This window comes from Choloepus didactylus, chromosome 1 (assembly GCF_015220235.1).
Source record: "Choloepus didactylus isolate mChoDid1 chromosome 1, mChoDid1.pri, whole genome shotgun sequence".
NCBI lineage: Eukaryota > Metazoa > Chordata > Mammalia > Pilosa > Megalonychidae > Choloepus > Choloepus didactylus.
This window is the reverse complement of record NC_051307.1, coordinates 134,464,808-134,491,728: the sequence shown is the minus strand read 5'-3', so window position 1 is coordinate 134,491,728 and position 26,921 is coordinate 134,464,808. Positions and strand designations below refer to the sequence as shown.

The following is a 26,921-nucleotide window of genomic DNA, read 5'->3' as shown; positions in this document are numbered from 1 at the left end:
GAACTAGATAAAGAACAGTAAAGTAACCCCAAAGCAAACAGAAGGAAATAAATAACAAAGATTAGAGCAGAAATAAATGAAATTGAGAACCTGAAAACAATAGAATCAACTAAACCGAAGCTTGGTTCTTTGATAAAATCAATAAAATCGATGGATCCTGAGCTAGACTGACAAAGGAAAAAAAAGAGGATGCAAATAAATGAAAGTAAGAAAAGGGAGGGGGGACATAACTACTGACCCCAAAGAGATAAAGGACATAATGAGAGGATACTATGAGCAACTCTATAGCTAACAAACTAGACAACTTAGATGAAATGGACAACTTCCTAGAAAAGTATGAAAAACCAACATTGACTTGAGAAGAAATAGAAGACCTCAATAAACCAATCAAAAGAGATTGAATTGGTCATCAAAAAACTCCCCAAAAAGAAAAGTCCAGGACGAGATGGCTTCATATGTGAATTCTACCAAGCACTCAAGAAAAACTCCATGATCATCTCGATTAATGTAGAAAAGGCATTTGACAACATTCAACATCCTTTCTTGATGAAAACACTTCAAAGGGTAGGAATAGAAGAAAACTTCCTCAAGAAAGAATTAGTACCAATCCTACTCAAACTCTTCAAAACAATTGAAGAGGAGGGAAAGCTACTTAACTCATTCTATGAAGCCAACATCACTCTAATACCAAAGTTAGACAAAGATACTATATGAAAAGAAAATTACAGACCAATCTCTGTAATGAATATAGATGCAAAAATCCTCAACAAAATACTTGCAAATACAATACACCAAAACATTAAAAGAATTATACACTATGACCAAGTGGGTTTTATTCCAGATATGCAAGGGTGGTTCAACACAAGAAAATCAATTAATGTAATATACTACATCAATAAATCAAAGAGGAAAAACTCCATGATCATCTCAATTAATGTAGAAAAGGCATTTGACAACATTCAATATCCTTTCTTGATGAAAACACTTCAAAGGGTAGGAATAGAAGAAAACTTCCTCAACATAATAAAGGGAATATATGAGAAACCCACAGCTAACATCATACTCAATGGGGAAAGACTGATAGCTTTCTCCCTAAGATCAGGTACAAGACAAGGATGTCCACTGTCACCATTGTTATTCAACATTGTGCTAGAAATTTTAGCTAAAGCAATTAGCAAGAAAAAGAAATAAAAGGCATACAAATTGGAGAGAAAGAAGTAAAACTTTCACTGTTTGCAGATGACATGATCCTATATGTAGAAAATCCAGGAAAATCTATAGTAAAGATACTAGAGCTAATAAGTGAGTACAGCAAAGTGGCAGGATACAAGATCAAAAGGCAAAAATCAGTAGTGTTTCTGATCAGCAGCAATCTGAGGAGGAAATTTAAAACAATTGCATTTACAATAGCAACCGATCAAGAATCAAACATTTAGGAATAAATTTAACCAAGGACATAAAAGACCTATACACAGAAAACAACAAAAAATTGCAAAAAGAAATCGAGGAAGACCTAAATAAATGGAAGAACATACTGTGTTCATGGATCGGAAGACCAAATATAGTTAAGATGTCAATTCTATTCAAATTGATTTATAGATTCAATTCAATTTACCAATTAAAATCCCAACACTTTGCAGAAATAGAAAAACCTATAATCAAATTTATTTGGAAGGTGAGGGTGCCCCCAAATAGCTTAAAATATATTGAGAAAGAAAAAACAAAGTGGGAGGTCTCATTACTACCTGACTTTAAAGCACATTACAAAACAGTGGTCAAAACAGCATGGTACTGGCATATAGATAGGTATACTGACCAATGAAATTGAATTGAGTGTTCAGAAATAGGCCCTTTCATCTAGGGACAATTGATCCTTGATAAGGAGGTCAAATCAGCTTAACTGGGACAGAGCAGCCTCTTCAACAAATGGTGTTTGGAAAACTGCATATCCATTCCAGAAGAATGAAAGAGGACCCCATCTCACACCTTATATAAAAATTAACTCAAAATGGATCAAAGACCTAAACATTAGAGCTAAGACCATAAAACTTCTAGAAGAAAATGTAGGGAAGTATCTTAAAGATCTTGTGAAAGGAGGTGGTTTCCTAGACCTTACACCCAAAGTGCAAGCAATGAAAGAAGAAATGGATAAAAGGGATCTCCTCAAAGTAAAGTAAAAAGGCAGCCTACTCCATGGGAGGCAACATTTGGATACCACATATCAGATAAGGGTTTAATATCCAGAACATATAAAGAGATCCTACAACTCAACAACAAGAAGACAAACAACCCAATTTAAAAATGGGCAAAAGACACTGGCAGATACTTTTAAAACGAAATACAAATGGCTAAAAAACATGAAAAGATGCTCAATGTCACTAGATATTAGGGAAATGCAAATCAAAACCACAATGAGATATCATCTCACATATTAGAATGGCCATTATATAAAAAAACAAAATCAAAAACAAAAACAAAACTACAAGTTTTGGAGAGGATGTGGAAAAAGAGGTACACTTATTCACTGTTGGTGGGACTGTAGAATGGTACAACCGTCTGGAAGGCAGTTTGGCCATTCCTTGGGAAGCTATGTATATAATTCCTGCATGATCCAGCAATCTCATTACTAGGTATATACACTCAGAGGAACTGAAGGTTAGGACATGAACGGACATTTGTACACTGATGTTTATAGCAGCATTATTCATGATTGTCAAGAGATGGAAATAGCCCAAATGTCCATCAACAGATGAGTGGATAAACAAACTGTGGTATATACATACAATGGAATATTACGCAGCAGTAAGACAGAATAAAGTCATGATGCATGAAACAACATGGATGAATCTTGAGGGCATTATGCTGAACAAAATTAACCAGAAACAAAAGGACAATTACTGTATGGTCTCACCAATATGAACTAACTATAATGAGCAAACTCTGAGAGTTAAAGTTAATTACATGGGTTATCAGGAGGTAGAAAGGGGGTAGGGATTAGGCATTTGATGCAGAAGGAGTACAGAATGTTCAACAAGATTGACTGTAAATATCCAGAAATGGATAGCACAGTACTATCTGATGGTAGCACAATATTGTAAGTACAACAAACAAAACTGAGTGTGAGTATGGTTGAAAGAGGAAGGCTAGGGGCATGTATGACACCAGAAGGAAACAGAGATAAAAACTGGGACTGTATAACTTAGCAAAACCTAGAGTAGACAATGATGGTGATTAAATGTAGAAATACAAGAAAGTTCTTATATGAGGGAGAACAAGTGAATGTCAGCATTGCAAGGTATTGAAAATGGGATGGTATTTTGGAAAAAATACAATCAATGAAAACTAGGGTCTACACTAAACAGTAAGACTATAATATTCTTCCCCTTAATAGTAACAACAGCAATATACCAAAGTTTAATGTCAACAGAGGGGGATAAAAGGGAGGGGTATGGGATTCTTTCTGTTGCTGCTGTTGTTTCTCCTTTTTTATACTTTTTCTTCTTATTCTTCTATTTTTCTCCTCTTCTTCTATCTTTGCAGAAGAAATGGAAATATTCTCATATAGATTGTAGTGGTGAATGCATAACCATGTGATTATACCAGGAGGTATTGATTATTCACTTAGGATGGATTGTGTGGTATGTGAATAAAACTGCTTAAAAAATAAACAGAAAGATACAAGTGCTGGAGAAGACATGGAAAGACAGATATACCTATTCACTGTTAGGAGTAAAGTAAATGGTTGCGGCCCGTCTGCAGGGCAGTGTGGTCGTTCCACAGGAGGCTAAGTACAGGGTTGTCATATGATCCTGCAATATCATCAGTTAGTATATACTTGGAAGAACTGAAAGCAAGGACACGAATAGGCATTTGAACAGTGCTGTTTATGGTGGCAGTATTCATGATTTGCAATGGATGGAGGTGGCCTATAGGTACATCAACGGATGAGCGGAAGGTCAAATTGTGGGTGTAGACATACAATGGAATACTGAGCAGATGCAAGAAGGAATGAAGTTGTGAGGCATGCAACTAGGTGAATGAACCTTGAGGACATTATGTTGAGTGAGATAAGCCAGAAATGAAAGGACAAATATCGTAAGGCCTCACTAATATAAACTAACTATAATGAGCAAAAGCTTAGAAATGAATTTGAGAGCATAGGTTATGAGAGATAACTGTGATGGTTAGGTTCATGTGTCAACTTGGCCAGGTGATGGTACCCAGGTGTCTGGTCAAGCAAGCACTGGCCTAATGGTTACTGGAAGGACATTTGTGGCTGGTTAACAAAACCAGAAGGTTGGTTTATTAAATCAGCAGTCAATTGGCTGAAGCTGTGACTGATTACATCAACGAAGGGCGTGTCTTCCACAATGAGAGAATGCAATCAGCTGGATTTGATTCAATCAGTTGAAGACTTTTAAGCAAGACAGATAGAGGACCTTCACTTCTTCTTCGGCTGACCAGCAAAGCATTTCCTGAGGAGTTCATCGAAGTTACCAGTTCGTTGCCTGAGGAGTTCAACAAACACGTTCATCGGAATTGCCAGTTTGCTGCCTGAGGAGCATCAAACATGTCCATTGGAGTTGCCAGTCTGCTGCCTGCTCTATGGAATCTGGACTTGTGCATACCTACAGCTGCATGAGACACTTTTATAAATCTTGTATTTATAGATATCTCTTGTTGATTCTGTTTCCCTAGAGAACCCTAACTAATACAATAACCTATGGGCAGAGATTGGCAATCAATGATGCAGGAGTACAGAATGTTCAATAAGGCTTATCGTAAAGGTTCCTAGATTGTAAGTTCTTTTAGCACTTGTGCCGGTTTGAAACTGTTATGTACCCCAGGAAAGACTATCCTTTAATGCAATCTTGTGGGGGCAGACCTATGGTGGGTGGGATCTTTTGATTAGGTTGTTTCCATGGAGATGTGACCCACCCAATTGTGGGTGGGACCTTTTGATTAGATTAATTCCATGGAGACATGACCCTGCCCATTCAAAGTGGCTCTTAATTAGTTTGCTGGCATCTTCTATGAGAGGATAAAAGGCAGAGACACTTTGAAGAGAGCTGAGAGATGCTTGGAGATGCAGCCAGAAAGACATTTGGAGATGCTAAGCTAAGAGATGAAGCCCAGAGTTTGTCCCAGAGAAGCTAAGTGACAACCCACAGACACTTAAAGAGAAAGCCACTGGAATCAGAAGCTGAGAGCAATGCAACCCGGGAGCAAAGGACCCACAGATGCCAGCCACATGCCTTCCCAGCTAACAGAGGTGTTCTGGATGCCATAAGCCTTTCTTCAGTGAAGGTATCCTCTTGTTGATGCCTCAGTTTGGACATTTATACGTCCTTAGAACTGTAAATTTGTGAACTAATAAATCCCCATTGTAAAAGCAAACCCATTTCTAGTATTTTGCATTGCCGGCAGCTGTACAAACCTGCATAGGAGCCACATTGATTCCTGAGTTCTAAGTGTTATTTAAGAGACGTTTATTTGTTACAAAATTTATATTCTCTGTAGCACACTATCTAATTTAACCTGTATGGTCAGTTTATTTAAACAACATAATTACATGGAACCTAGAATAGGGAATGAGAGCTTGTTATTCTGTACAGGTTAATATAATACCCTGATACATCTCAGAGTATTTGGGGCAGGAAATAAAAATGTAAAAGTATTTTCAAAGTCCCTTTGAGGGACTGGGGAAAAATGTGGAAATATTAAACTTCCCCACCTTGGGAATTCCTGATATTCTCACAAGCATTAGAGACTCCAAATTTAATAAGTCAAGCCCTGAATCTTGGGGCTTGCCCTTATGAAACTTATCCCTGCAAAAGAGAAGTTAAGCCTACTTATAATTATGCCTAAGAGTCAGCCCCAGAGAATCTCTTTTGCTGTTCAGATGGGGCCTCTCTCTCTCAGCCAACCTGCAAATAAACCCACTACCCTCCCCACTATGTGGGACATGCCTCTCAGAGGTATAAGTCTCCCTGGCAATGTTGGACATGACTCCAGGGATGAGCCTAGCCCTGACATTATAGGACTGAGAAAGCTTTCTTGACCAAAAAGGGGAAAAGAAATGAAAGAAAATAAAGTTTCAGTGGCTAAAAGATTTCAAATATAGTCAAGAGATCATTCTGGAGGTTATTCTTATACATTATATAGATAGTACTTTTTAGTTTCTAGTGTATTAGAATAGCTAGAAGGAAACACCTGAATCTGTTGAACTGCAATCCAGTAGATTTTGTTCTTGATGATAATTGTGTAACTATATAGTTTTTATTGTGTGACTGTGATTGTAAAAACCTTCTGACTGATACTCCCTTTATCCAGTATATGAGCAGATCAGTAATAAAATAAAGACAAAAAATATACAAATAATAGAAGGGGATAAGGGGTATGGGATGTTTTGGGTGTTCTTTTTCACTTGTTTCTTTATTTTGGATTAATGAAAAGGTTCTAAAATTGCTTGTGGTGATGAATGCACAACTATATGATGACACTGTGAGTCACTGATCATATACTTTGGATTATATGGTGTGTGAATATATCTCAATAAAACTGCATTAAAAAAAGTGATTAGAAGAGAGGCACAAGGGAAAACTACTCTTCTACCTGGGTGCTGGTTACATAACTAGTTTGTTTGGTTTGTGAAACTTCAATGAGCCTGCACTCTTTATGATATGTATATTCTTTTATATGGGTTATACTTTAATAAAGTTTTCTTAAAACAATAAAACAAAACAAAAAAAACGTAAGCCAATAAAATTCCCATTATTTAAGCCAACCTATTTCATGGTATTTGCTTAAGCAGCCTAGAAAACTACAACCCTGGCCAAAGCGGTCCATTTCTACTCACCTGACTTCCATGCCTCACTCGGTTCTGCCTCTGTGCCTCTGATCATGCTAACTTCTTACCAGATCCACTCCAATGCAAACAAGTCCAGTTCCTACCTACTCTCTTCATCCTTCAAAGCCTAGTCAAAAGATGCTGCAATAATTGCCAGGAAGCCTTTTCAATACCTCCCTTCCCTGCAAAGCATTCATTTCTGCCTTCCTGTTCTCTCAGCACCTTACAGCAAAGAAGACATTGTGCTTTATAGGGCAATTATTTATATTTCCAGTTTACCTCCTTCACTAAATCCATTACAAGCAAGTTCCATTTTGGACATTCCATTCCTCACAGAGCTTACCCAGCACTGTTCAGAATAAAGTTCAAATTCCTACATCTTCAATATGAATGTACTACAAAGAGATGATTAATGTTCATTTTACTAATACTGGAGTAGCTCTGATTCCATAATGCTTCCTAAATAATGTAAGATAAATTTTGCATGAAGAACTTCATACTAAAAACTAATATGGTATATTTGGTCATTTTCAATTAAGCAGAGAATTCAAAAGATCAAAATATAGGAATCCTCTGGTCTATTAATCTGTACAACAACATGGATGAATCTCAAAAGCATTAAACTAAGTGAAAGAAACCCAACCCCAAAGGACTAGTAGTGATGAAAATAATCTATATTTTGATTGTGATGGTGTTAAATGACTATATATGTTTGTCAAAACTTATAGAGCTATATACCTTTTAAGAAGATGAATTTTACTGTATGTAAACTATATCTCAAGGATATTTGTGGCTGGTTAATAAACCAGAAGGGTGGTTTATTAAATCATCAGACAATTGACTGCAGTTGTGACTGATTACATCAATGAAAGGTGTATATTCTGCAATGACAGAATTCAATCAGCTGGATTAAATCCAATCAGTTGAAGACTCTTAAGGGAGAAAGAGAGAAGACCTTCACTTCTTCAGCTAGCCAGCATCTCTTGAGGAGTTCATTGAACAGCTTCATCGGAGTTGCCAGTTTGCTGCCTGCCCTACAGAATTTGGACTCTTGCATCCTGCCCTATGGAATTTGGACTCGTGCATCCCCATCGTTGTGTGAGATACTTTTATAAATTCTTATTTTTACAAAAAAAAAAAGAAAGTTATAAATATTTGTGAAAGGGATTTGGCTACATGGCTCTTTAACACTATTTATAAGATAAGAATTCCCTAGAGAAATTTTCTTTGAAACTAAATACAGAACATTGAGGGGGGAGCCAAAAAAGATATATAATAAAACCTTATCTGCAATTTTAATATTATCCTGTTTGCTTATCTGCAATGCATGGTTCTCTATTATGAACATATATTACTTTTTTCATCAGAAAAATATTAACATTTTCAGTAACAAAATCACATATGAATACAAGCAAATAAGTTCTTAATATCTAACTACATGGAAGATTACACAGAAGCCAGTTCAATGGGAATCAAAACAGACTTCACAGATATCTCATGAAACCTTTCTCCAGCAAAACTAAATCCCCAGTTCATATCCTACCCTCTACCTACCAAATGTCACAGACAATGTAAGAGACACAGAACTTTGACACATGTCAAAAGTTTACCAGACCAGCATTTTCCAATGTTCCAGTTTGTAGTTCACAATTTACATCAGCCTTTGCTACCCACTCTTTCCTAATAAGAATCAGCAATTACCTCTATCTTCTCAGTCTTCTCTTTCCTGATTCTTCAAGTCCAGAGTAGAAATTTTAAGGCAGCTTAACTGTATACACTACAATTTTTATTAGAAATCACTGTACCGGGCTATGTTTCTAAAAATAATGTATTTGACATGATGGCAATTCAATTTAACTAACATCTATTAAACGTCACTACGAGAGATATGGTAATACAAAGAGAAGTAAGACATGAACTCTGCCCTTATGAAGCTCATGATCCAGTAAAAGAGGAGATAATGATAAAGCTAGCACTGTCCATTTCTTTAAAATAATATATCAATAAATCAAAAGATTCACTATTTTTAAAAATTTACCTCTATCCACAGAATCAGTGAAATAATTCATTTATGCTATATTCAGTAGGCAGAAAATCATAAGCACAAAGTCCTACCAAAATGACTTCAAAACCTAAGTGAAAATGTGCTAAAACTACAACTGCTAGATCAGAAAATCATGATTAAAATAAACTATACAGGAACTTCTTCCTCCAGCCAAGAAGGACTTGTCCTCCCACATTAAACAACTAGAAAACCAGACAAAATATAAAAAAGCAAGGGCCTCCAGACATTGGACAATGGGCAGAGTTAGGACCATGATTTCTACGGAAAAAGAAAGACACATTATAAACTCCACCAGAGCACCAGCTTCCAGGCCATGGCTTAGGGAAGAAGAATCCAAAAAGAATCTGGTAGTCTCTTTGAGTTGAGGATGTAGAGAGGACAGAGGGCTAAAATTTGTGGGCCAGAATACCAAAAAGAAGAGAGCAGCAGAGTGAGAGAACTCTGGAGCACAACAAAAAGGTCTCCTCATCTTTGGCTAAATGTGTGGGATAGAAATCAACCCAAGGCCAGGCAAAGGGCTACCAGGAAGGAGTAGACAGAACAATTACCAGACGACACACAGGGCTGGGAATAATTTATGATCCCACAACTCAAAGTAAAAAGACCTAACAATACAGAAGATACCAGATAGGTCTCCAAAGGGTACTACCTTGTAGTGGGCGAAAAGTGTAGCCCTAAATTAAAGGCTGCTCTGGACTCACCCTAACAAAACTTAAAAGCAATTCTCAAAAAGGATCCAAACTGATTTCAAATAATTCAACTGTGTGCTAGAACAAAAATGTAACACTTTAAAGGAATATAGCAAATTTAAGCAGCCAACAATGAAAATTCACAATGCCTTGTGTTTTAGATTCCTAACTGCAAAAACAAATACCATATAATGGGTTGCTTTAAACCATGGAAATTTATTGGCTCACAGTTTTGAGGCTAGAAGAAGTTCAAAATCAGGGCATCAGCAACGGGATGCTTTCTTCCAGAAGACTGCAATGTTCTGAGTCTGTGTGCTGGTGATGCTTCATCCTGGGCTTTTCTGTCTTCTTTCTCTTCCAGGTCCCACTGACTTCAGTTCATGCCTGCTCCCCATAGCTTCTCTCTCCATCTGACCTTCATCTTGCTTAAAAAGGACTCCAGTACTCTAGATTAAAGGCCGACCTGAAACAGCTTAACTGAAGTAACATCTTGAAGAGATTTTATTTACAATGGATCCATACTCATCAGAATATGAACCAACACCAAGAACATGGCCAAATTGGGGTACACAATTCAATCGACCACATTCTGCCCTCCAAACCTCCAAAAAGACATTTTCTTCCCATATGTGAAATACATTCATTCTATTGCAACATCCCAAAAGCCTTGAGTCATGTCAGTAACAATGCTAAGTAGAAACTCTCATCAAAATCAGTTCTGGCTGTGGTCTGTCCCACAGCAAAATTTCTCATCCCTGATGAACCTGTGAAACCTAGCACAAAAAAAAATGCCTCCAATATACAATGGAGGAACAGGCATAGATAAACATTCCCATTTCAAAAGGAAGAAACTGGAAGGAAAATGGGAGTCATGGATCCTGAACAAGTCCAAAATCCAGCAGGGCAAACTCCATTAGATTTCAAGATCTGAGAGTCATCCATAGATTGACGTTTTTGTTTGTTTGTTTATTTGTTGTCTTCTGGGCCTGATGGGGCATCAGCCCCAACATTTCCAAGTGCTTGTGCAATGGCCATGCTCTCCTTGAACACAGGAACACCCCAAGCATCAGGATGGCAGCCAGGCTCTCCGTGAACACTGGGACACAGGTTTCACTATCTCCAAGCAATGGGGTAACAGTGCTCTCCCTGAGCAACAGGGTGCAAGACCCGAGGGGGTGGCCCCATTCTTTCCAAACATGAGGTGGGCATCTTCTCTTAGTCCAGGGAGTTCTTTTTGGTCCAGACCTTTGCTTCCATGGTTCTTCCCTTGAAGTCATTCTTCCTTCAATTTGTCTCTTCTCAGTCCCTTTCAGTCCAAGCTGGCAGTGGTTTTGCTCAAGTTTTGCAAAAACTTTATTGGCTTTGTGTACAGTTTCAGGGAGTCCAAACCATCAGACAATAGAACTTTCCACAAATTCTTCCTGGATAACTGCATCTCCAATTCTGACTTCCACTGAAATGACTGACAGGATCCATATTCAGCCACACCTTCTTTAGCAAATGGTTGTTCAGTTAAACCCTCACGTGGAGCCCTGACCTCTGCAGACTCATATCCAGAAAGCTTAGGGAGTACCTGATAGAGGCACCTCTGGCCCTGGTCTCAAAGCACATTATCTGGCAAGGATGAGAATTTTCAAAATCATCAATTGCTGTTTCCTTTATGCTTAAGAATATAATTCTCAGCTTATCCCTTTCCTCTCACATTTTACTATAAGCTGCAAGGAGAAGGCAAGCTGCACCTTCCACACCTAGCTTGGAAATTTCCTCCACTAAATATCCAAGTTCATCACTTAAAAGTTCCACTTTCAATCTGACATCAGCAAGTTCTCTGCTACTTTATAACAAGAGCTGCCTCTCCAGTTTACAATAACACATTATTTCCTTCTAAAGCCTCATGCATGTTGTCTTTAACATTCATTTTTCTAATAGCCTAATCAAAGCAACCTAGGCTTTTTCTATCAAGCACCTCATAAATCTTCCCACCTCCACCCATTAACCAATTCCTAAGTTATTTCCACATTTTAGGTATTTGTAATAGCAGCACCCCACTTTCCAGTACCCAAAACCGTTTTAGTTTTGTTCAAAGCTTCTGTGGGCAGAACTGGGGATAACTTATTAGGAAGCTAATTTATTTGCTTACAAGGGAGGTAGGTGTAGGAACCACTACCCCACTACCCTCTGTTTTGATTTGCCAAGGATTTCATCTCAGAGCTGTTGTACAAATAGAGGTCATGTTTGGTAAGACACAAAACAAGACAGATGCAAACCTAAATTTCTAATATGTTTAATGGGTTTTAATTATGAAAAATCAAAAAAAAAAGATTAAAATTTTTTTTTTAAAAAGTCAATGTTCTATTTGGTAACATATATATGCCTCAGACACTATTCCCAGAGATTACCACCTTCAGTTTGAAAAGCATATTCTTAATTTAAAAAACAAAAACAAAAACAAAAAAACACTCATTGTCACCATTCCTGAACAGAGGAAAAGGCTAACCTGGCTTTAAGAGAATAAAAACAAGGGCAATCTCAATTCTTATAGTAATATTGACAATTGTAAAATATGTAATAATAGCAACATTTTGTGAACACTTAACTATGAGCTAAGCACTATGCTTTATACATGGTATTCAATTCAACAAACATAATTTTTGAGACTCTTCTGTGTGCTAGACACTCTTCTAGGAGCTTGGACTGCATTAGTGAATGTATCAACAGATCCCTGCCCTCATGGTGCCCACATAATAAAAGACAATAAACATGATAAATAAGGAAGTTACATAGTTTATTAGAAGATAAATACTTTATAATAAGAAAAAGCAGAGCATGTTAAGGAGGATTTGGGAGGACATGGGAGAAATGGTACTAATTTAATTTAATCCCCACAATAATTCTAGAAAGTAGGTGCTAGTATTATCCACACAACAGATGGGAAAATAGAGGTTCAAAAGAGTTAAGCAATTCGTCTAAAGTCACACAAATATAAGTTGATAATAGTGAGATTCTCAGCATTATTAAATCAAAATTAACTTTTTTCTTTTTCTGGATTTCTTCTATGTAACATCTAGTACTTAAACAAAATGAAAAATGCATTAGTGTTGGTGAATCTGCCTGTCTTAGATACAAATAGTTTTAGATTCTTGTGAAAGTCCATATTCCTCAGGTTGACTTAAAATTGCTTTATTCTTGAAGAAGTGTTTTTGGATTTAACTTTTTTTCAAGCTAGTTATTTCACTTATACCACGATTTTTAGATATTTTATAAAACATGCTAAACATGTCCAAATTTTTTCTCAAGAAAAGGTAGTGACACACCACATATTTCAAAAATAGACTGCTTTCTTAATCTCTCAAATATTTTTTAACTAAGGAAAACATTAAAAAAGAAAATATTTCACAATAAACCAATACATTTGTAGATAGAGTAGTTGAGGGAGGAGGATGTCCTTAAGGATTCCAGGTTTACTCTATTCCAATTTTAATCTATAAATAAAATATAAAACATAACACAAGATAGAGCTTAATTTATAATTAAACACAGCCTACACATTAGTTTTCTCTAATAAGGAACAGTAATTCCTCATGGGTATCAGTGAAAATTATTTTTAAACTAATTCAAATTTCCATAGCCCCAAAGGAAACCTGGGATTAATGCTTCTTCTGTATTAGAAGAGATGGTGATGACTGTGACTTTTTCTATCTAAACAGCTGGCTCCAATCGTAGAAATAAGAATTCAGGAATTAATTTCTAATCATCAAGGAATAAGTATAATTAACATAAACATGTAATAAAAAAATCACAAGGATGCTTTCAACATTGTTTCCTGAATTTTGAGTTTTACAATAATTCAGGCTTGCGTTATTTCATTTTTTGCCATAATTTATAGATTTTTCTCCCCAAAAGAGGAAGGAGTTTCCCACCCTCATACACTTTGGCTTTCTTGTTTGAGCATTTAGTACCAAACTCTCAGTAGTTTGGATTTAAAATTACCCTCAAAATTTGCAGTCTCTGATAGACTAAACAAACTTTATAAACAATCAGGAATTTTTCCTTCTGAGTTAGTGTCTTATAACTTAACTTCCCTAATTACTTTTCCTAGAGGTCAATTGGAAAAATCTATGCCTTATTAGGAAAGTGTGGGTGGCACCAATGATTTTAAAACCCTAAGTCAGATGTAGTTCTGTAACAAATTTATAACTCTTAATCCAGAAAAAGATAACAGACTAGTCCATTGAAATATCAACACGTTAACTAAAATAGGAAACTCCATGTAATTTAATTTTGCTCATTAATCTCATAATTAACATAAATCTTGAGTTAGAATATAAGATTAAAATAAGACAAAAATGATTAGCCCTTTTACAGCCATTTGATAAGGAAATTACAGCTATTTGGAATGATGATGAATGCTTAATATACATTCACAATAAATAAATACAAAATATACATAAAACATATAATATGAAATTTAACTTCTAAGAAAATCCTATTTACCTATCTAGAAAAAAACAACAAAATACCACCATCATTCTCCAAAATAAACATCAAACACAAAAATTAACTAAAAATTGATCATAGATCTAAATGTAAAGGCTAAGACTATAAAACTCTTAGGAAAAAAAAGAAATCTTCATAACCTTGGGTTAAGCAATGGTTTCTTATATATGACACCAAAAGCCCAAACAAACAAAAAAAAATAGATAAATGAGACTTCATTGAAACCTTTGTGCTTCAAAATATACCACAAGAAAGTGAAAAGCAATCCATGGAATGGGAGAAAATATTTGTAAATACTGTATCTGAAAAGGGTCTAGTATCCAGAATATATAAGCAACTCTTACAACTCAACAATAAAAAGACAAATAACCCAATTTAAAAATGGAGAAAGGATTTGAACAGACAGTTCTCCAAAGAAAATACACAAACATGCAAATCGTATATGAAAAGATGCTCAACATTATTAGCCATCAGGGAAATGCAAATCAAAATCACAATGAGAGGGAGGGGGGGCAAGATGGCAGAGTGGTGAGGTGTACATTTTAGTTACTCCTCCAGGGCAGTAGGTAGAAAGCCAGGAACTGCATGGACCAGACACTGCAGAGCAATATGACTTTGGGCATACTTCATACAACACTCATGAACACGTGGAACTGCTGAGATCAGCGAAATCTGTAACTTTTCACAGCCAGGGGACCCGCGCCTCTCCCTGCCAAGCTCCATCCCGTGGGAGGAGGGGCCATCAGCACTGGGAACAAGGAGGGAGAACTGCAGATGCGGCCCTTATCAGAAACTCATTCTACTGATCCAAACTCCAAAAACAGATAGACTGAGACCAGACACCGGAGAATCTGGGAGCAGACAGCCCAGCTGAGAGGAGACAGAGATAGCAAAAACAAGAAGAAAAACCCAAAAATAAAAGTGGAGGCTTTTCAGAGTTCTGATGAACACAGAACAGGGAAGGGCAGAGCTCAGGCAGAGTCAGCCTCATATGCAAATGCAAGAGAAAAACCGGTTTCTCTGCCCTCTGGACCCTTCCTTAATGGCCCTAATTGCCTTGTCTCTTATCATTTCAATAACCCATTAGATCTGAAAGGAGGGCCTTTCCCTTCTTTTTTTTTTATTTTTCATTTTTTCTCTTTTTCTACAACAATTACTCTAAGAAGAGCAATACAGAAATCCTCAAAGACTTACAATTTGGACAAGTAAACAAAGAGCAGAACTAAGAGAGCTCTGAGACAAAAGGCAGTAAGTCCTGTGGCTGAGAAAATTCACTAAACACCACAACTTCCCAAGAAAAGGGAATCCTCTCACAGCCATCTTCCTGGTAGACAGGGAACACTCCTGCCCGTAGCCGGCCCCACAGCCCAGAGCTGCCCCAGACAACCCGGTGTGACAGGAAGTGCTTCCAATAACACACTCACACACCACAAAAATGGGCGTGTACATTAGCCTTTCCTGCACCCTCAGCTGGTTGTCCCAGAGTTAGGTAGGCAGAGCAGTGTGAATTAACATGCCCCATTTAGCCATTCTTTCAGCAGACTGGGAGCCTCCCTACACAACTGTCCAGAACCGCGCTGGGGGGATGGTGCTCACCTGTGACATAGCACAGTCATCCCTCAACAGAGGACCTGGGGGTGCAGGGCCTGGAAGAGGGACCCACTCACAAGTCTCAGGGGCCATACACCAATTCCAAGACTTATGGGTGAGCAGCAGAGACAAACTGTGGCAGGACTGAACTGAAGGATTACACTATTGTAGGAGCTTTAAATCTCCAGGAACACCAGGGAGATTTGATTCTTAGAGCCGCACCCCGCCTCCCTGACTGCCCAGACACATGCCCCATATACAGGGCAGGCAACACCAACTACTCAAGCAAGCTTTCTACACCTATTGGACCCCACAAGACTCACACCCCCACTCAGCACAAAGACAAAGTGGGGGAGAACTGGCTTGAGTGGAATAGGTGGTTCACAGATACCACCTGCTGGTTACTTAGAGAAAGTGTACTCCATGAAGCTGTAGATCTGACAAATTAGAGATAAGGGTTTTAATCAGTCTATAAATTCTAAAAGAACCCTATCAAGTTAAGCAAATGCCAAGAGGCCAAAAACAACAGAAAATTTTAAAGCCTATGAAAAAATCAGATGATACGGATAACACAAGCCAAAGCACCCAAATCAAAAGATCAGAGAAGACACAGTACTTGGAGCAATTAATCAAAGAACTAAAGATGGACAACGAGAACATGCGACAGGATATAAAGGACATGAAGAAGAACATGGCACAGGATATAAAGGAATCAAGAAGACCCTAGAAGAGCATAAAGAAGACATTGCAAGAGTAAAAAAAAACAGATGATCTTCTCGAAATTAAAGAAAGTGTTGACCAAATTAAAAAGACTCTGGATGTGAAAATGAACAATGTATCAGTGACCTGGAAAATGACAAAACGGAAAATGAAAGAACCAAAAAAAAGGATGGGAAAAAAATCAAAAAAATCGAAATGGACCTCAGGGATATGAAAGATTATATAAAACGTCCAAATATAAGACTCATTGGTGTTCCAGAAGGGGAAGAGAAAGGTAAATGTCTAGGAAGAGCACTCAAAGAAATTGTTGGGGAAAACTTCCCAAATCTTCTAAACACTATGAATACACAAATCATGAATGCCCAGCAAACTCCAAATAGAATAAATCCAAATAATCCCACTCTGAGACATATTCTGATCACACTGTCAAATACTGAAGAGAAGGATCAAGTTCTGAAAGCAGGAAGAGTAAAGCAATTCACCACATATAAGGAAACAGCATAAGACTAAGTAGTGACTACTCAGCAGCCACCATGGAGGCAAGAAGGCAGTGGCATGACATATTTAAAATTCTGAGCAAGAAAAATTGCCAACCAAGAATTCTTCATCCAGCAAAGCTCTCCTTCAAATTTGAGGGAGAGCTTAAATTTTTCACAGACAAACAAATGCTGAGAGAATTCGCTAACAAGAGACCTGCCCTACTGGAGATATTAAAGAGAGCCCTAAAGACAGAGAAACAAAGAAAGGAGAGAGAGACATGGAGAAAGGTTCAGTACTAAAGAGATTCAGTACAGGTATGTTAAAGACATTAGTAGAGAAAGGGAAAAAATATATATGACAAACATAAACCAAAGGATAAGATGGCTGATTCAAGAAATGCCTTCACGGTTATAACGTTCAATGTAAATGGATTAAACTCCCCAATTAAAAGATTTAGACTCACAGAATCAATCAAAAAAAAATGAACCATCAATATGTTACATACACGAGATTCATCTTAGACACAGGGACAGAAAGAAATTGAAAGTGAAAGGATGGAAAAAAATATTTCATGCAACCTACAGCCAAAAGAAAGCAAGTGTAGCAATATTAATCTCAGATAAACTAGACCTGAAATGCAAGGATGTTAGGAGAGACAAAGAAGGCCACTACATACTAATAAAAGGGGCAAATAAACAAGAAGAAACAACAATCATAAATGTTTATGCACCCAATCATGGTGGCACAAAATACATGAGAGAAGCACTGGCAAAACTAAAGGAAGCAATTGATGTTTCCACAATAATTGTGGGAGACTTCAACACATCACTCTCTCCTATAGATAGATCAACCAGACAGAGGACCAATAAGGAAATTGAAAATCTAAACAATCTGATAAATGAATTAGATTTAACAGACATATAGAACATTACATCCCAAACCACGAGGATACAAATTCTTCTCTAGTGCTCACGGAACTTTCTCCAGAACAGATCATATGCTGGCACATAAAACAAGCCTCAATAAATTTAAAAAAATTGAAATTATTCAAAGCACATTCTCTGACCACAATGGAATACAATTAGAAGTCAATAAACATCAGAGACTTAGAAAATTCACAAATACCTGGAAGTTAAACAACACACTCCTAAACAATCAGGGGGTTATAGAAGAAATTGCTAAATATATAGAGATGAATGAAAATGGGAACACAACATACCAAAACCTATAGGATGCAGCAAAAGTGGTACTGAGGGGGAAACTTATTGCACTAAATGCATATATTACAAAGGAAGAAAGAGCCAAAATCAAAGAACTAATGGATCAACTGAAGAAGCTAGAAAATGAACAGCAAACCAATCCTAAACCAAGTAGAAGAAAAGAAATAACAAGGATTAAAGCAGAAATAAATGACAGAGAGAACAAAAAAACAACAGAGAGGATAAATAACACCAAAAGTTAGTTCTTTGAGAGGATCAACAAGATTGACAAGCCCCTAGCTAGACTGACAAAATCAAAAAGAGAGAAGACCCATATAAACAAAATAATGAATGAGAAAGGTGACATTACTGTGGATCCTGAAGAAATTTGAAAAATCATAAGAGGATACTATGAACAACTGTATGGCAACAAACTGCATTATGTAGAGGAAGTGGAAAATTTCCTGGAAACATATGAACAACCTAGACTGACCAGAGAAGAAACAGACCTCAACCAACCAATCACAAGCAAAGAGATCCAATCAGTCATCAAAAACCTTCCCACAAATCAATGCCCAGGGCCAGATGGCTTCACAGGGGAATTCTACCAAACTTTCCAAAAAGAACTGACACCAATCTTACTTAAACTCTTTCAAAACATTGAAGAAAATAGAACACTATCTAATTCATTTTATGAAGCTAACATCAATCTAATACCAAAACCAGGCAAAGATGCTACAAAAAAGGAAAACTACCGGCCAACCTCCCTAATGAATATAAATGCAAAAATTCTCAACAACATACTTGCAAATCGAATCCAAAGACAAATTTAAAAAATCATACACCATGACCAAGTGGGTTCATTCCAGGCATGCAAGAATGGTTCGGCATAGAAAATCAATGTATTACAACACATTAACAGATCAAAAGAGAAAAATCAAATGATCATCTCAATAGATGCTGAAAAAGCATTTGATAAAATCCAACATCCATTTTTGATAAAAACACTTCAAAAGGTAGGAACTGAAGGAAACTTTCTCAATATGTTAAAAAGCGTATATGAAAAACCCACAGCCAGCATGGTACTGAATGGTGAGAGACTGAAAGCTTTCCCTCTAAGATCAGGAACAAGAGAAGGATGCCCGCTATCACCACTGTTATTCAACATTGTGCTGGAAGTGCTAGCCAGGGCAATCCGACAAGACAAAGAAATAAAAGGCATCCAAATTGGAAAGGAAGAAGTAAAACTGTCATTGTTTGCAGATGATAAGATCTTATATCTGGAAAACCCTGAGAAATCGACGATACAGCTACTAGAGCTAATAAACAAATTTAGCAAAGTAGCGGGATACAAGATTAATGCACATAAGTCAGTAATGTCTCTATATGCTAGAAATGAACAAAGTGAAGAGACACTCAAGAAAAAGATACCATTTTCAATAGCAAGAAAAAAAATCAAGTACCTAGGAATAAACTTAACCAAAGATGTAAAAGACCTATACAAGGAAAACTACGTAACTCTACTAAAAGAAATAGAAGGGGACCTTAAAAGATGGAAAAATATTACATGTTCATGGACAGGAAGGCTAAATGTCATTAAGATGGCAATTCTACCCAAACTCATCTACAGATTCAATGCAATCCCAATCAAAATTCCAACAATCTACTTTGCAGACTTGGAAAAGCTAGTAATCAAATTTATTTGGAAAGGGAAGATGCCTCAAATTGCTCAAGACAATCTAAAAAAGAAAAATGAAGTGGGAGGACTTACAGTCCGACTTTGAAGCTTATTATAAAGCCACAGTTGTCAAAACAGCATGGTACTGGCACAAAGATAGACATATTGATCAATGGAATCGAACAGAGAATTCGGAGATAGACCCCCAGATCTATGGCCAACTAATCTTTGAAAAGGCCCCCAAAGTCACTGAACTGCGACATAACAGTCTATTCAACAAATGAGGCTGGGAGAGTTGGATATCCATATCCAAAAGAATGAAAGAGGACCCCTACTTCACACCCTACACAAAAATTAACTCAAAATGGATCAAAGATCTCAATATAAAGGACAGTACCATAAAACTCCTAGAAGATAATGTAGAGAAACATCTTCAAGACCTTGTATTAGGCGGACACTTCCTAGACTACACCCAAAGCACGAGTAACAAAAGAAAAAATAAATAAATGGGAACTCCTCAAGCTTAGAAGTTTCTGTACCTCAAAGGAATTTCTCAAAAAGGTAAAGAGGCAGCCAACTCAATGGGAAAAAAATATTTGGAAACCATGTATCCGACAAAAGACTGATATCTTGCATATATAAAGAGATCCTACAACTCAATGACGATATTACAGACAGCCCAATTAGAAAATGGGCAAAAGATACGAAAAGACAGTTCTCTGAAGAGGAACTACAAATGGCCAAGAAACACATGAAAAAATGTTCAGCTTCACCAGCTATTAGACAGATGCAAATTAAGACCACAATGAGATACTATCTCACGCAAATTAGAATGGCTGCCATTAAACAAACAGAAAACTACAAAGGTTGGAGAGGATGTGGAGAAATTGGAACTCTTATTCATTGTTGGTGGGACTGAATAATGGTTCAGCCACTCTGGAAGTCAGTCTGGCAGTTCTTTAGAAAACTAGATACAGAGTTATCCTTCAATCCAACGACTGCACTTCTCGGTATATACCCGGAAGATCGGAAAGCAGTGACACGAACAGATATCTGCACGCCAATGTTCATAGCAGCATTATTCACAATTGCCAAGAGATGGAAACAACCCAAATGTCCTTCAACAGATGAGTGGATAAATAAAATGTGGTATATACACACGATGGATACTACGTGGCAGTAAGAAGGAATGATGTTGTGAAACATGACAACATGGATGAACCTTGAAGACATAATGCTGAGCGAAATAAGCCAGGCACAAAAAGAGAAATATTGTATGCTACCACTAATGTGAACATTGAAAAATGTAAAACAAATGGTTTATAATGTAGAATGTAGGGGAACTAGCGATAGAGAGCAATAAAGGAAGGGGGAACGATAATCCAGTAAGAACAGATAAGCTATCATGGGTAAATTTAACTTTCAGGGAATGCCCAGGAATGACGATGGTCTGTTAATTTCTGATGGGTATAGTAGGAACAAGTTCACGGAAATGTTGCTATATTAGGTTACTTTCTTGGGGTAGAGTAGGAACTTGTTGGAAGTAAAGTAGTTATCTTAGGTTTGTTGTCTTTTTCTTACTCCCTTGTTACGGTCTCTTTGAAGTGTTTTTTTATTGTATGTTTTTTAATAATTTTTTTTAATTTTTTTATTTTTTGTATAGTTGATTTAAAAACAAAGAGTTAATTAAAAAAAAAAAAAAAAAGGAAAAATATATGCAGAGCCCCCTTGAGGAGCCGGTGGAGAATACAGGGGTATTGGGCTTCCCCACCTCGATGGTTGCTAATGAGCTCACAGACATAGAGGACTGGTGGTTTGATGGGCTGAGCCCTCTACCACAGGACTTGCCCTTGGGAAGACTGTTGCTGCAAAGGACAGGCTAGGCCTCCCTATAATTGTGCCTAAGAGCCTCCTCCCGAATGCCTCTTTGTTGCTCAGATGTGGCCCTCTATCTCTAGCTAAGCCAACTTGAAAGGTGAAATCACTGCCCTCCCCCCTACATGGGATCTGACACCCAGGGGAGTGAATCTCTCTGGCAACGTGGAATATGACTCCCAGGGAGGAATGTATACCCAGCATCGTGGGATGGAGAACATCTTCTTGACCAAAAGGGGGATGTGAAAGGAAATGAAATAACCTTCAGTGGCAGAGAGATTCCAAAAGGAGCCGAGAGGTCACTCTGGTGGGCACTGTTACGTACAATATAGACAACCCTTTTTAGGTTCTAATGAATTGGGGTAGCTCTTGGTAGATACCTAAAACTATCAAACTACAACCCAGAACCCATGAATCTTGAAGATGATTGTATAAAAATATAGCCTATGAAGGGTGACAATGTGATTGGGAAAGCCATATGGACCACACTCCCCTTTGTCTCGTTTATGGATGGATGAGTAGAAAAATGGGAGAAGAAAAAAAAAAAAGGAAAAAAAAAGGTACCCAGTGTTCTTTTTTACTTTGATTGTTCTTTTTCACTTTAACTTTTGCTCTTGTTGTTTTTGTGTGTGTGGTAATGAAAATGTCAAAAATTAATTTTGATGATGAATGCACAACTATATAATGTACTGTAAACAACTGAATGTACGCTTTGTTTTGTATGACTGCATGGTATGTGAATATATCTCAATAAATATGAATTAAAAAAAAAAAAGCCCTTGAGTATTTCTTATATTTGTTGGCTAGGATAATACAGTTACTGTGGTCTATCAGGTAACATGGAAAGTAAGAAGAAAAAGTATACATAGAAATAGGAGATTTCAGTGTTTGAACCTGACCAAAGTTAGTCTGAAAAACTATAGTAAACTGTTTTTAAAGGATAAATGTTGACATTTTTGTATTCTGTAATTTTTCAAAAATAAAATTATTTATTATAAAACATACCTTGCTGAGCTAAAGTTGATCTTAGCATCCCAGTCTTTGACCAAATTTTTATTTGTCCATCTTCTCCAACTGTAAAGAGAAAGTAATAATTGATACTTTCATCTCTAAAAAATAAATTTAAACATTAAATTTGCATTTGACAGTGGAGCCATATAAATGAACTGACAAACAGAAGGAACTCAGTGCAGCTGAGAGTGACATTTTGAAGAGGAGCTGCAGCCTAGAGAGGAACGTCCTGGAAGAAAGCCATTTTGAAACCACAACTTGGAGCAGATGCCAGCCACGTGCCTTCCCAGCTAACAGAGGTTTTTCTGGACATCATTGGCCATCCTCCAGTGAAAGTACCCAATTGCTGATATGTTACCTTGGACACTTTAAGGCCTAAAGACTGTAACTGTGTAACCAAATAAATCCTCTTATATAAAAGCCAAAAAAAAAAAAATTTGCATTTGAGAATCAATAGTATCTATATTAATGCATATAAAATTCAGACACAACTTACTCCAATTAAATGATAGAGTATTTCATAACTATAAAAATTATTAGAAATTAATAATAGTTACAGCCAAATTCCTTTGAGTTGGGGGTCTGAATGAAGTGAAGTGGTAGGCTACTCTTTTGAACAGCTAAACTGAAAAGGGAAGAAAGAAAGAGGAAATTGTAGCTAGAAAGTTGCTTACGAGAAGGATTTTTATTTCTTTTGCTTAATTTTTAAGATGGGCAACATCTGAACACATTTATCTGCTGAAAAAGGAAACACTGGAAAAGGAGAAGTTGAAGATACAGAGAGAAGAGAAAACTCACTGAGAAAAGTTCTAGAAAGGCCTAGGGGTTATGTGTAGTGGCTTTAAAACAAGTCCACAAATTCTTTGTTATTCCCCCCTTCAAGAGATGGAGCTTAATTATTCTCTCACATGGGATATCATTAGTAACTTGCATCTAATGAATAGAATGTGGTGGAAATCATGGAGAATGACTTCTGAAGATGGCTCATAAAAGATATTGTAGCTTGTACTCTCGTGGATCACTTGCTCTGGGAGAAGCCAGCTGTTACATGTCATGAGGACATTTAAGCAGCCCCATAGGAGAAGCCCATGTGGCGAGGAACTGAGGTCTCGTGCTAACAGCCAGTGAGGAACTAAGGTCTCTTGCCAACAGCTATGTGAATGAGCCATCTTCAAAGCAGACCCTCCAATGTCAGTCAAGTCTTTTTATGACTGCAGCCCATTCCAACAATTTTTTTGAACCACCCTCATCCCACCCCCCAAAGCATAAAAGTAAACCTAAAACCATGTGGCATTAGAATTAAAGTCAGCATACTATTGTGTTGTATAAGTCACCATCATTATGAATGGTTTCTCAGTGATATTATAGTATTAACCCACTTCTAAGTTTCCTTCGCAGCCCTACTGGCTATCTTTCAAATGGAGCTCAGCTGAACTGAGAGGCATAAACATGTTATATTACCAGCACTGTTCCCCAGCCCAGTTAGCTGCCTAATGGAAGATGTTCATTCCCAACCATCCACAGGGCTTCCAGCTTTGAGTACATAAAGAATGCTGCGCCTCCATATCCACAAGATCCCATCTTAATTTATGGAGGTAATCAATTCCATCAATCATTAAAGACATCTGAACTTGTCACTCAAATTACACTAGAAAATTTTAAGTCAGGTATCAACCTTCCTAATTTGTTAATTTGCAAGTTTGAGAGTAGTGAATGGGACTAACAAGAGAAATTGTGAAATCTCCCCAGTTAATGAGAAAGATGTGCATTTCCTCTCAAGGAGGGAACTTGGTACTTAACATATATATCAACATATATTCAACAACTATCTAGGCAACCTTTATGTATATATAAAATAAATCATATGTATATGCATACAAATATACATACACAGAACACCCATCCAACATCTTGACTGCAACCTCATGAGAGATTCTGAGTCAGACAAAACCATTCAGCTAAATTTCAACCTGCTCCACAGAAACTGTGAGATAATAAATGTTTATTATTTTAAGCTGCTAAACAATAGGGTAATTTCTTTTGCAGGAATAGCTAATTAATACAAAAGGTAAAGATGAAAATCCTTGGAGAACAGGGGATGGGAGAGAGAAGAAAGGGGGTAAAGACCAATTAAATGAGAATATTTAGAATTTTAAAGAATTACAACTTTTATTACTACATACTTGACCATTCCAAAAGCTTTCATTGACTGAACATTCTCATAAGTCACTTAAGGACACTAGTAATTGGGGATGGGAGGTATAGGATGTTTTGGGTGTTCTTTTTTACTTTTATTTTTATTCTTTTCTCTTTTTTTTTTGTTGGAGTAACAAAAATGTTCAAAAATTGATTGTGGTGATGAATGCACAACTATATGACAATACTGTGAACAACCAATAGTACACTTTGGATGACTGTGTGGTATGTGAATATATCTCAATAAAATTGCATTAAAAAAAGGACACTAATAAGTAACAGGATGTTCTAAATGTAAATATTTATTTAGCAGTCAACACAACAATGTACCAATTATCTGTTACTAGACAGTGAAAGACACTATTGGTATATTGAAAATATTCTTCTCCTTTGGAAAGTTTTCTTTTAAAAATTCATTTAAAATGTCACTGCTACACTTAGCATGAAGCCCCAATACAACCTAGAGTAATTTGGGCAGAGAATAAAAAGTATTTGCAAAGTCCCCTTGAGGGACTGGGGAAAAATGTGGAAATATTAAACTTTCCCACCTGGGGAATTCCTGATATTCTCACAAGCATTGGGGACTACCAGCTTAGTAGGCCAAGACCTCAACATTGAGGCTTGCCTTTATAAGGCTTATTACTGCAAAGGAGAGGCTAAGTCTACTCATAATTGTGCCTAAGAGTCTCCTCCAGAGAACCTCTTTTGTTTCTCAGATGTGGCCTCTCTCTCTAAGCCAACTCGGCAAGTAAACTCACTGCCCTCCCCTGACGTGGGACACAACTCCCAGGGGTGTAAATCTCCCTGGCAATGTGGGACGTGACTCTCAGGAATGAGACTGGACCCTGCATTGTGTGATTGAGAAAGCCTTCTGGACCAAAAGGGGGAAGAGAACTGAAACAAAATAAAGTTTCAGTGGCTGAGAGATTTCAAATGGAGTTGAGAGATCACTCTGGAGGTTACTCTTATGCATTGTATAGATATCCCTTTTTAGTTTTTAGTTTATTAGAATAGTTAGAAGGAAATATCTGAAATATTGAACTGCAATCCAGTATCCTTGATTCTTGAAGGCACGCGTATAACTATATAGCTTATATGGTGTGACCGTGTGATTGTGAAAATCTTATGGCTCACACTACTTTTACCCAGCATATGGACAAATGAGTAGAAAAATGGGGACAAAAAGTAAATGAATAATATGGGGGAAGTGGGGTACAAGATGTTTGGGGTGTTCTTTTTACTTAAATTTTTATTCTCATTTTTATTTGGGGGAATAATGAAAATGTTCAAAAATTGACTGTGGTGATGAATGCACAACTATATGATGATACTGTGAACAATTGTTTCATACTTTGGATGACTGTATGGTATGTGAATATATTTCAATAAAAAGAAGAAAAAAGGTCACTGCTACAGGCAACTTACCTGTAACCAATGCTGTTCCTTCATAATTCCATCTTCCTGCAAGTACTGCTCCACAGTGAGCCTCTACGCTCTTTTCAACTCTTCCTAACTTGGAAATCAGATGAAATTTACCTAAAAGAAGTTACACTTGAGAAATCTACTTTAAGCACTAGAAATATAAGGGCAAATAATATATAATTATTCGTACTCTCAAGAAACACAGAAAAGATAAAACAAGCACAAAAACAAAATTATAAAACCTTGAGATGAATGCTATAATAGATATATATGGTACTATGACAATTCAGAGGGGAAATAAAACTCTGCTGGTATATGGACAAGAAGGGAAGGAATAATGCCAAGAAAAGCTTCTATTAAGCAGTATTGCAGCCCTGAGGCTTTTTTTTTTTTTTTAAGTTTATAGAAAAGCTGGAAAAGGTGTAGTAGAGAAGAGCCAAAACAGTTAAATGGATAAACTCAGGTTTAAAGTATATATATATATGTGTATGTATATATATATAGTGATTTTACAATTTGCCAGGCACATAAAGAAGCCAGCCTCAAGAAGTTTGCATATATGTGTGTGCATGTGTGTACATATATATATATGCAAAAAGTAAAAGACTCACAACTTTAAAGAACATAGCAAAATATATAAGAAATGTCA

General features: G+C 36.9%; 1 protein-coding gene across 4 annotated transcripts in view; it reads right to left on the bottom strand.

Moving 5' to 3' along the window:
- Nucleotides 1–26,921, bottom strand: part of IFT80 (intraflagellar transport 80) — a 213,833-nt gene that overhangs the window by 139,328 nt on the left and 47,584 nt on the right. For all 4 annotated transcript variants that reach the window (XM_037841715.1, XM_037841695.1, XM_037841725.1 and 1 more), the window contains exons 4-5: nt 26,276–26,386; nt 22,649–22,717 (exon numbers count right to left, since the gene is read on the bottom strand). In XM_037841715.1, the coding sequence (XP_037697643.1) occupies nt 22,649–22,717; nt 26,276–26,386 (180 nt within the window). The remainder of the gene's footprint in view (nt 1–22,648; nt 22,718–26,275; nt 26,387–26,921) is intronic.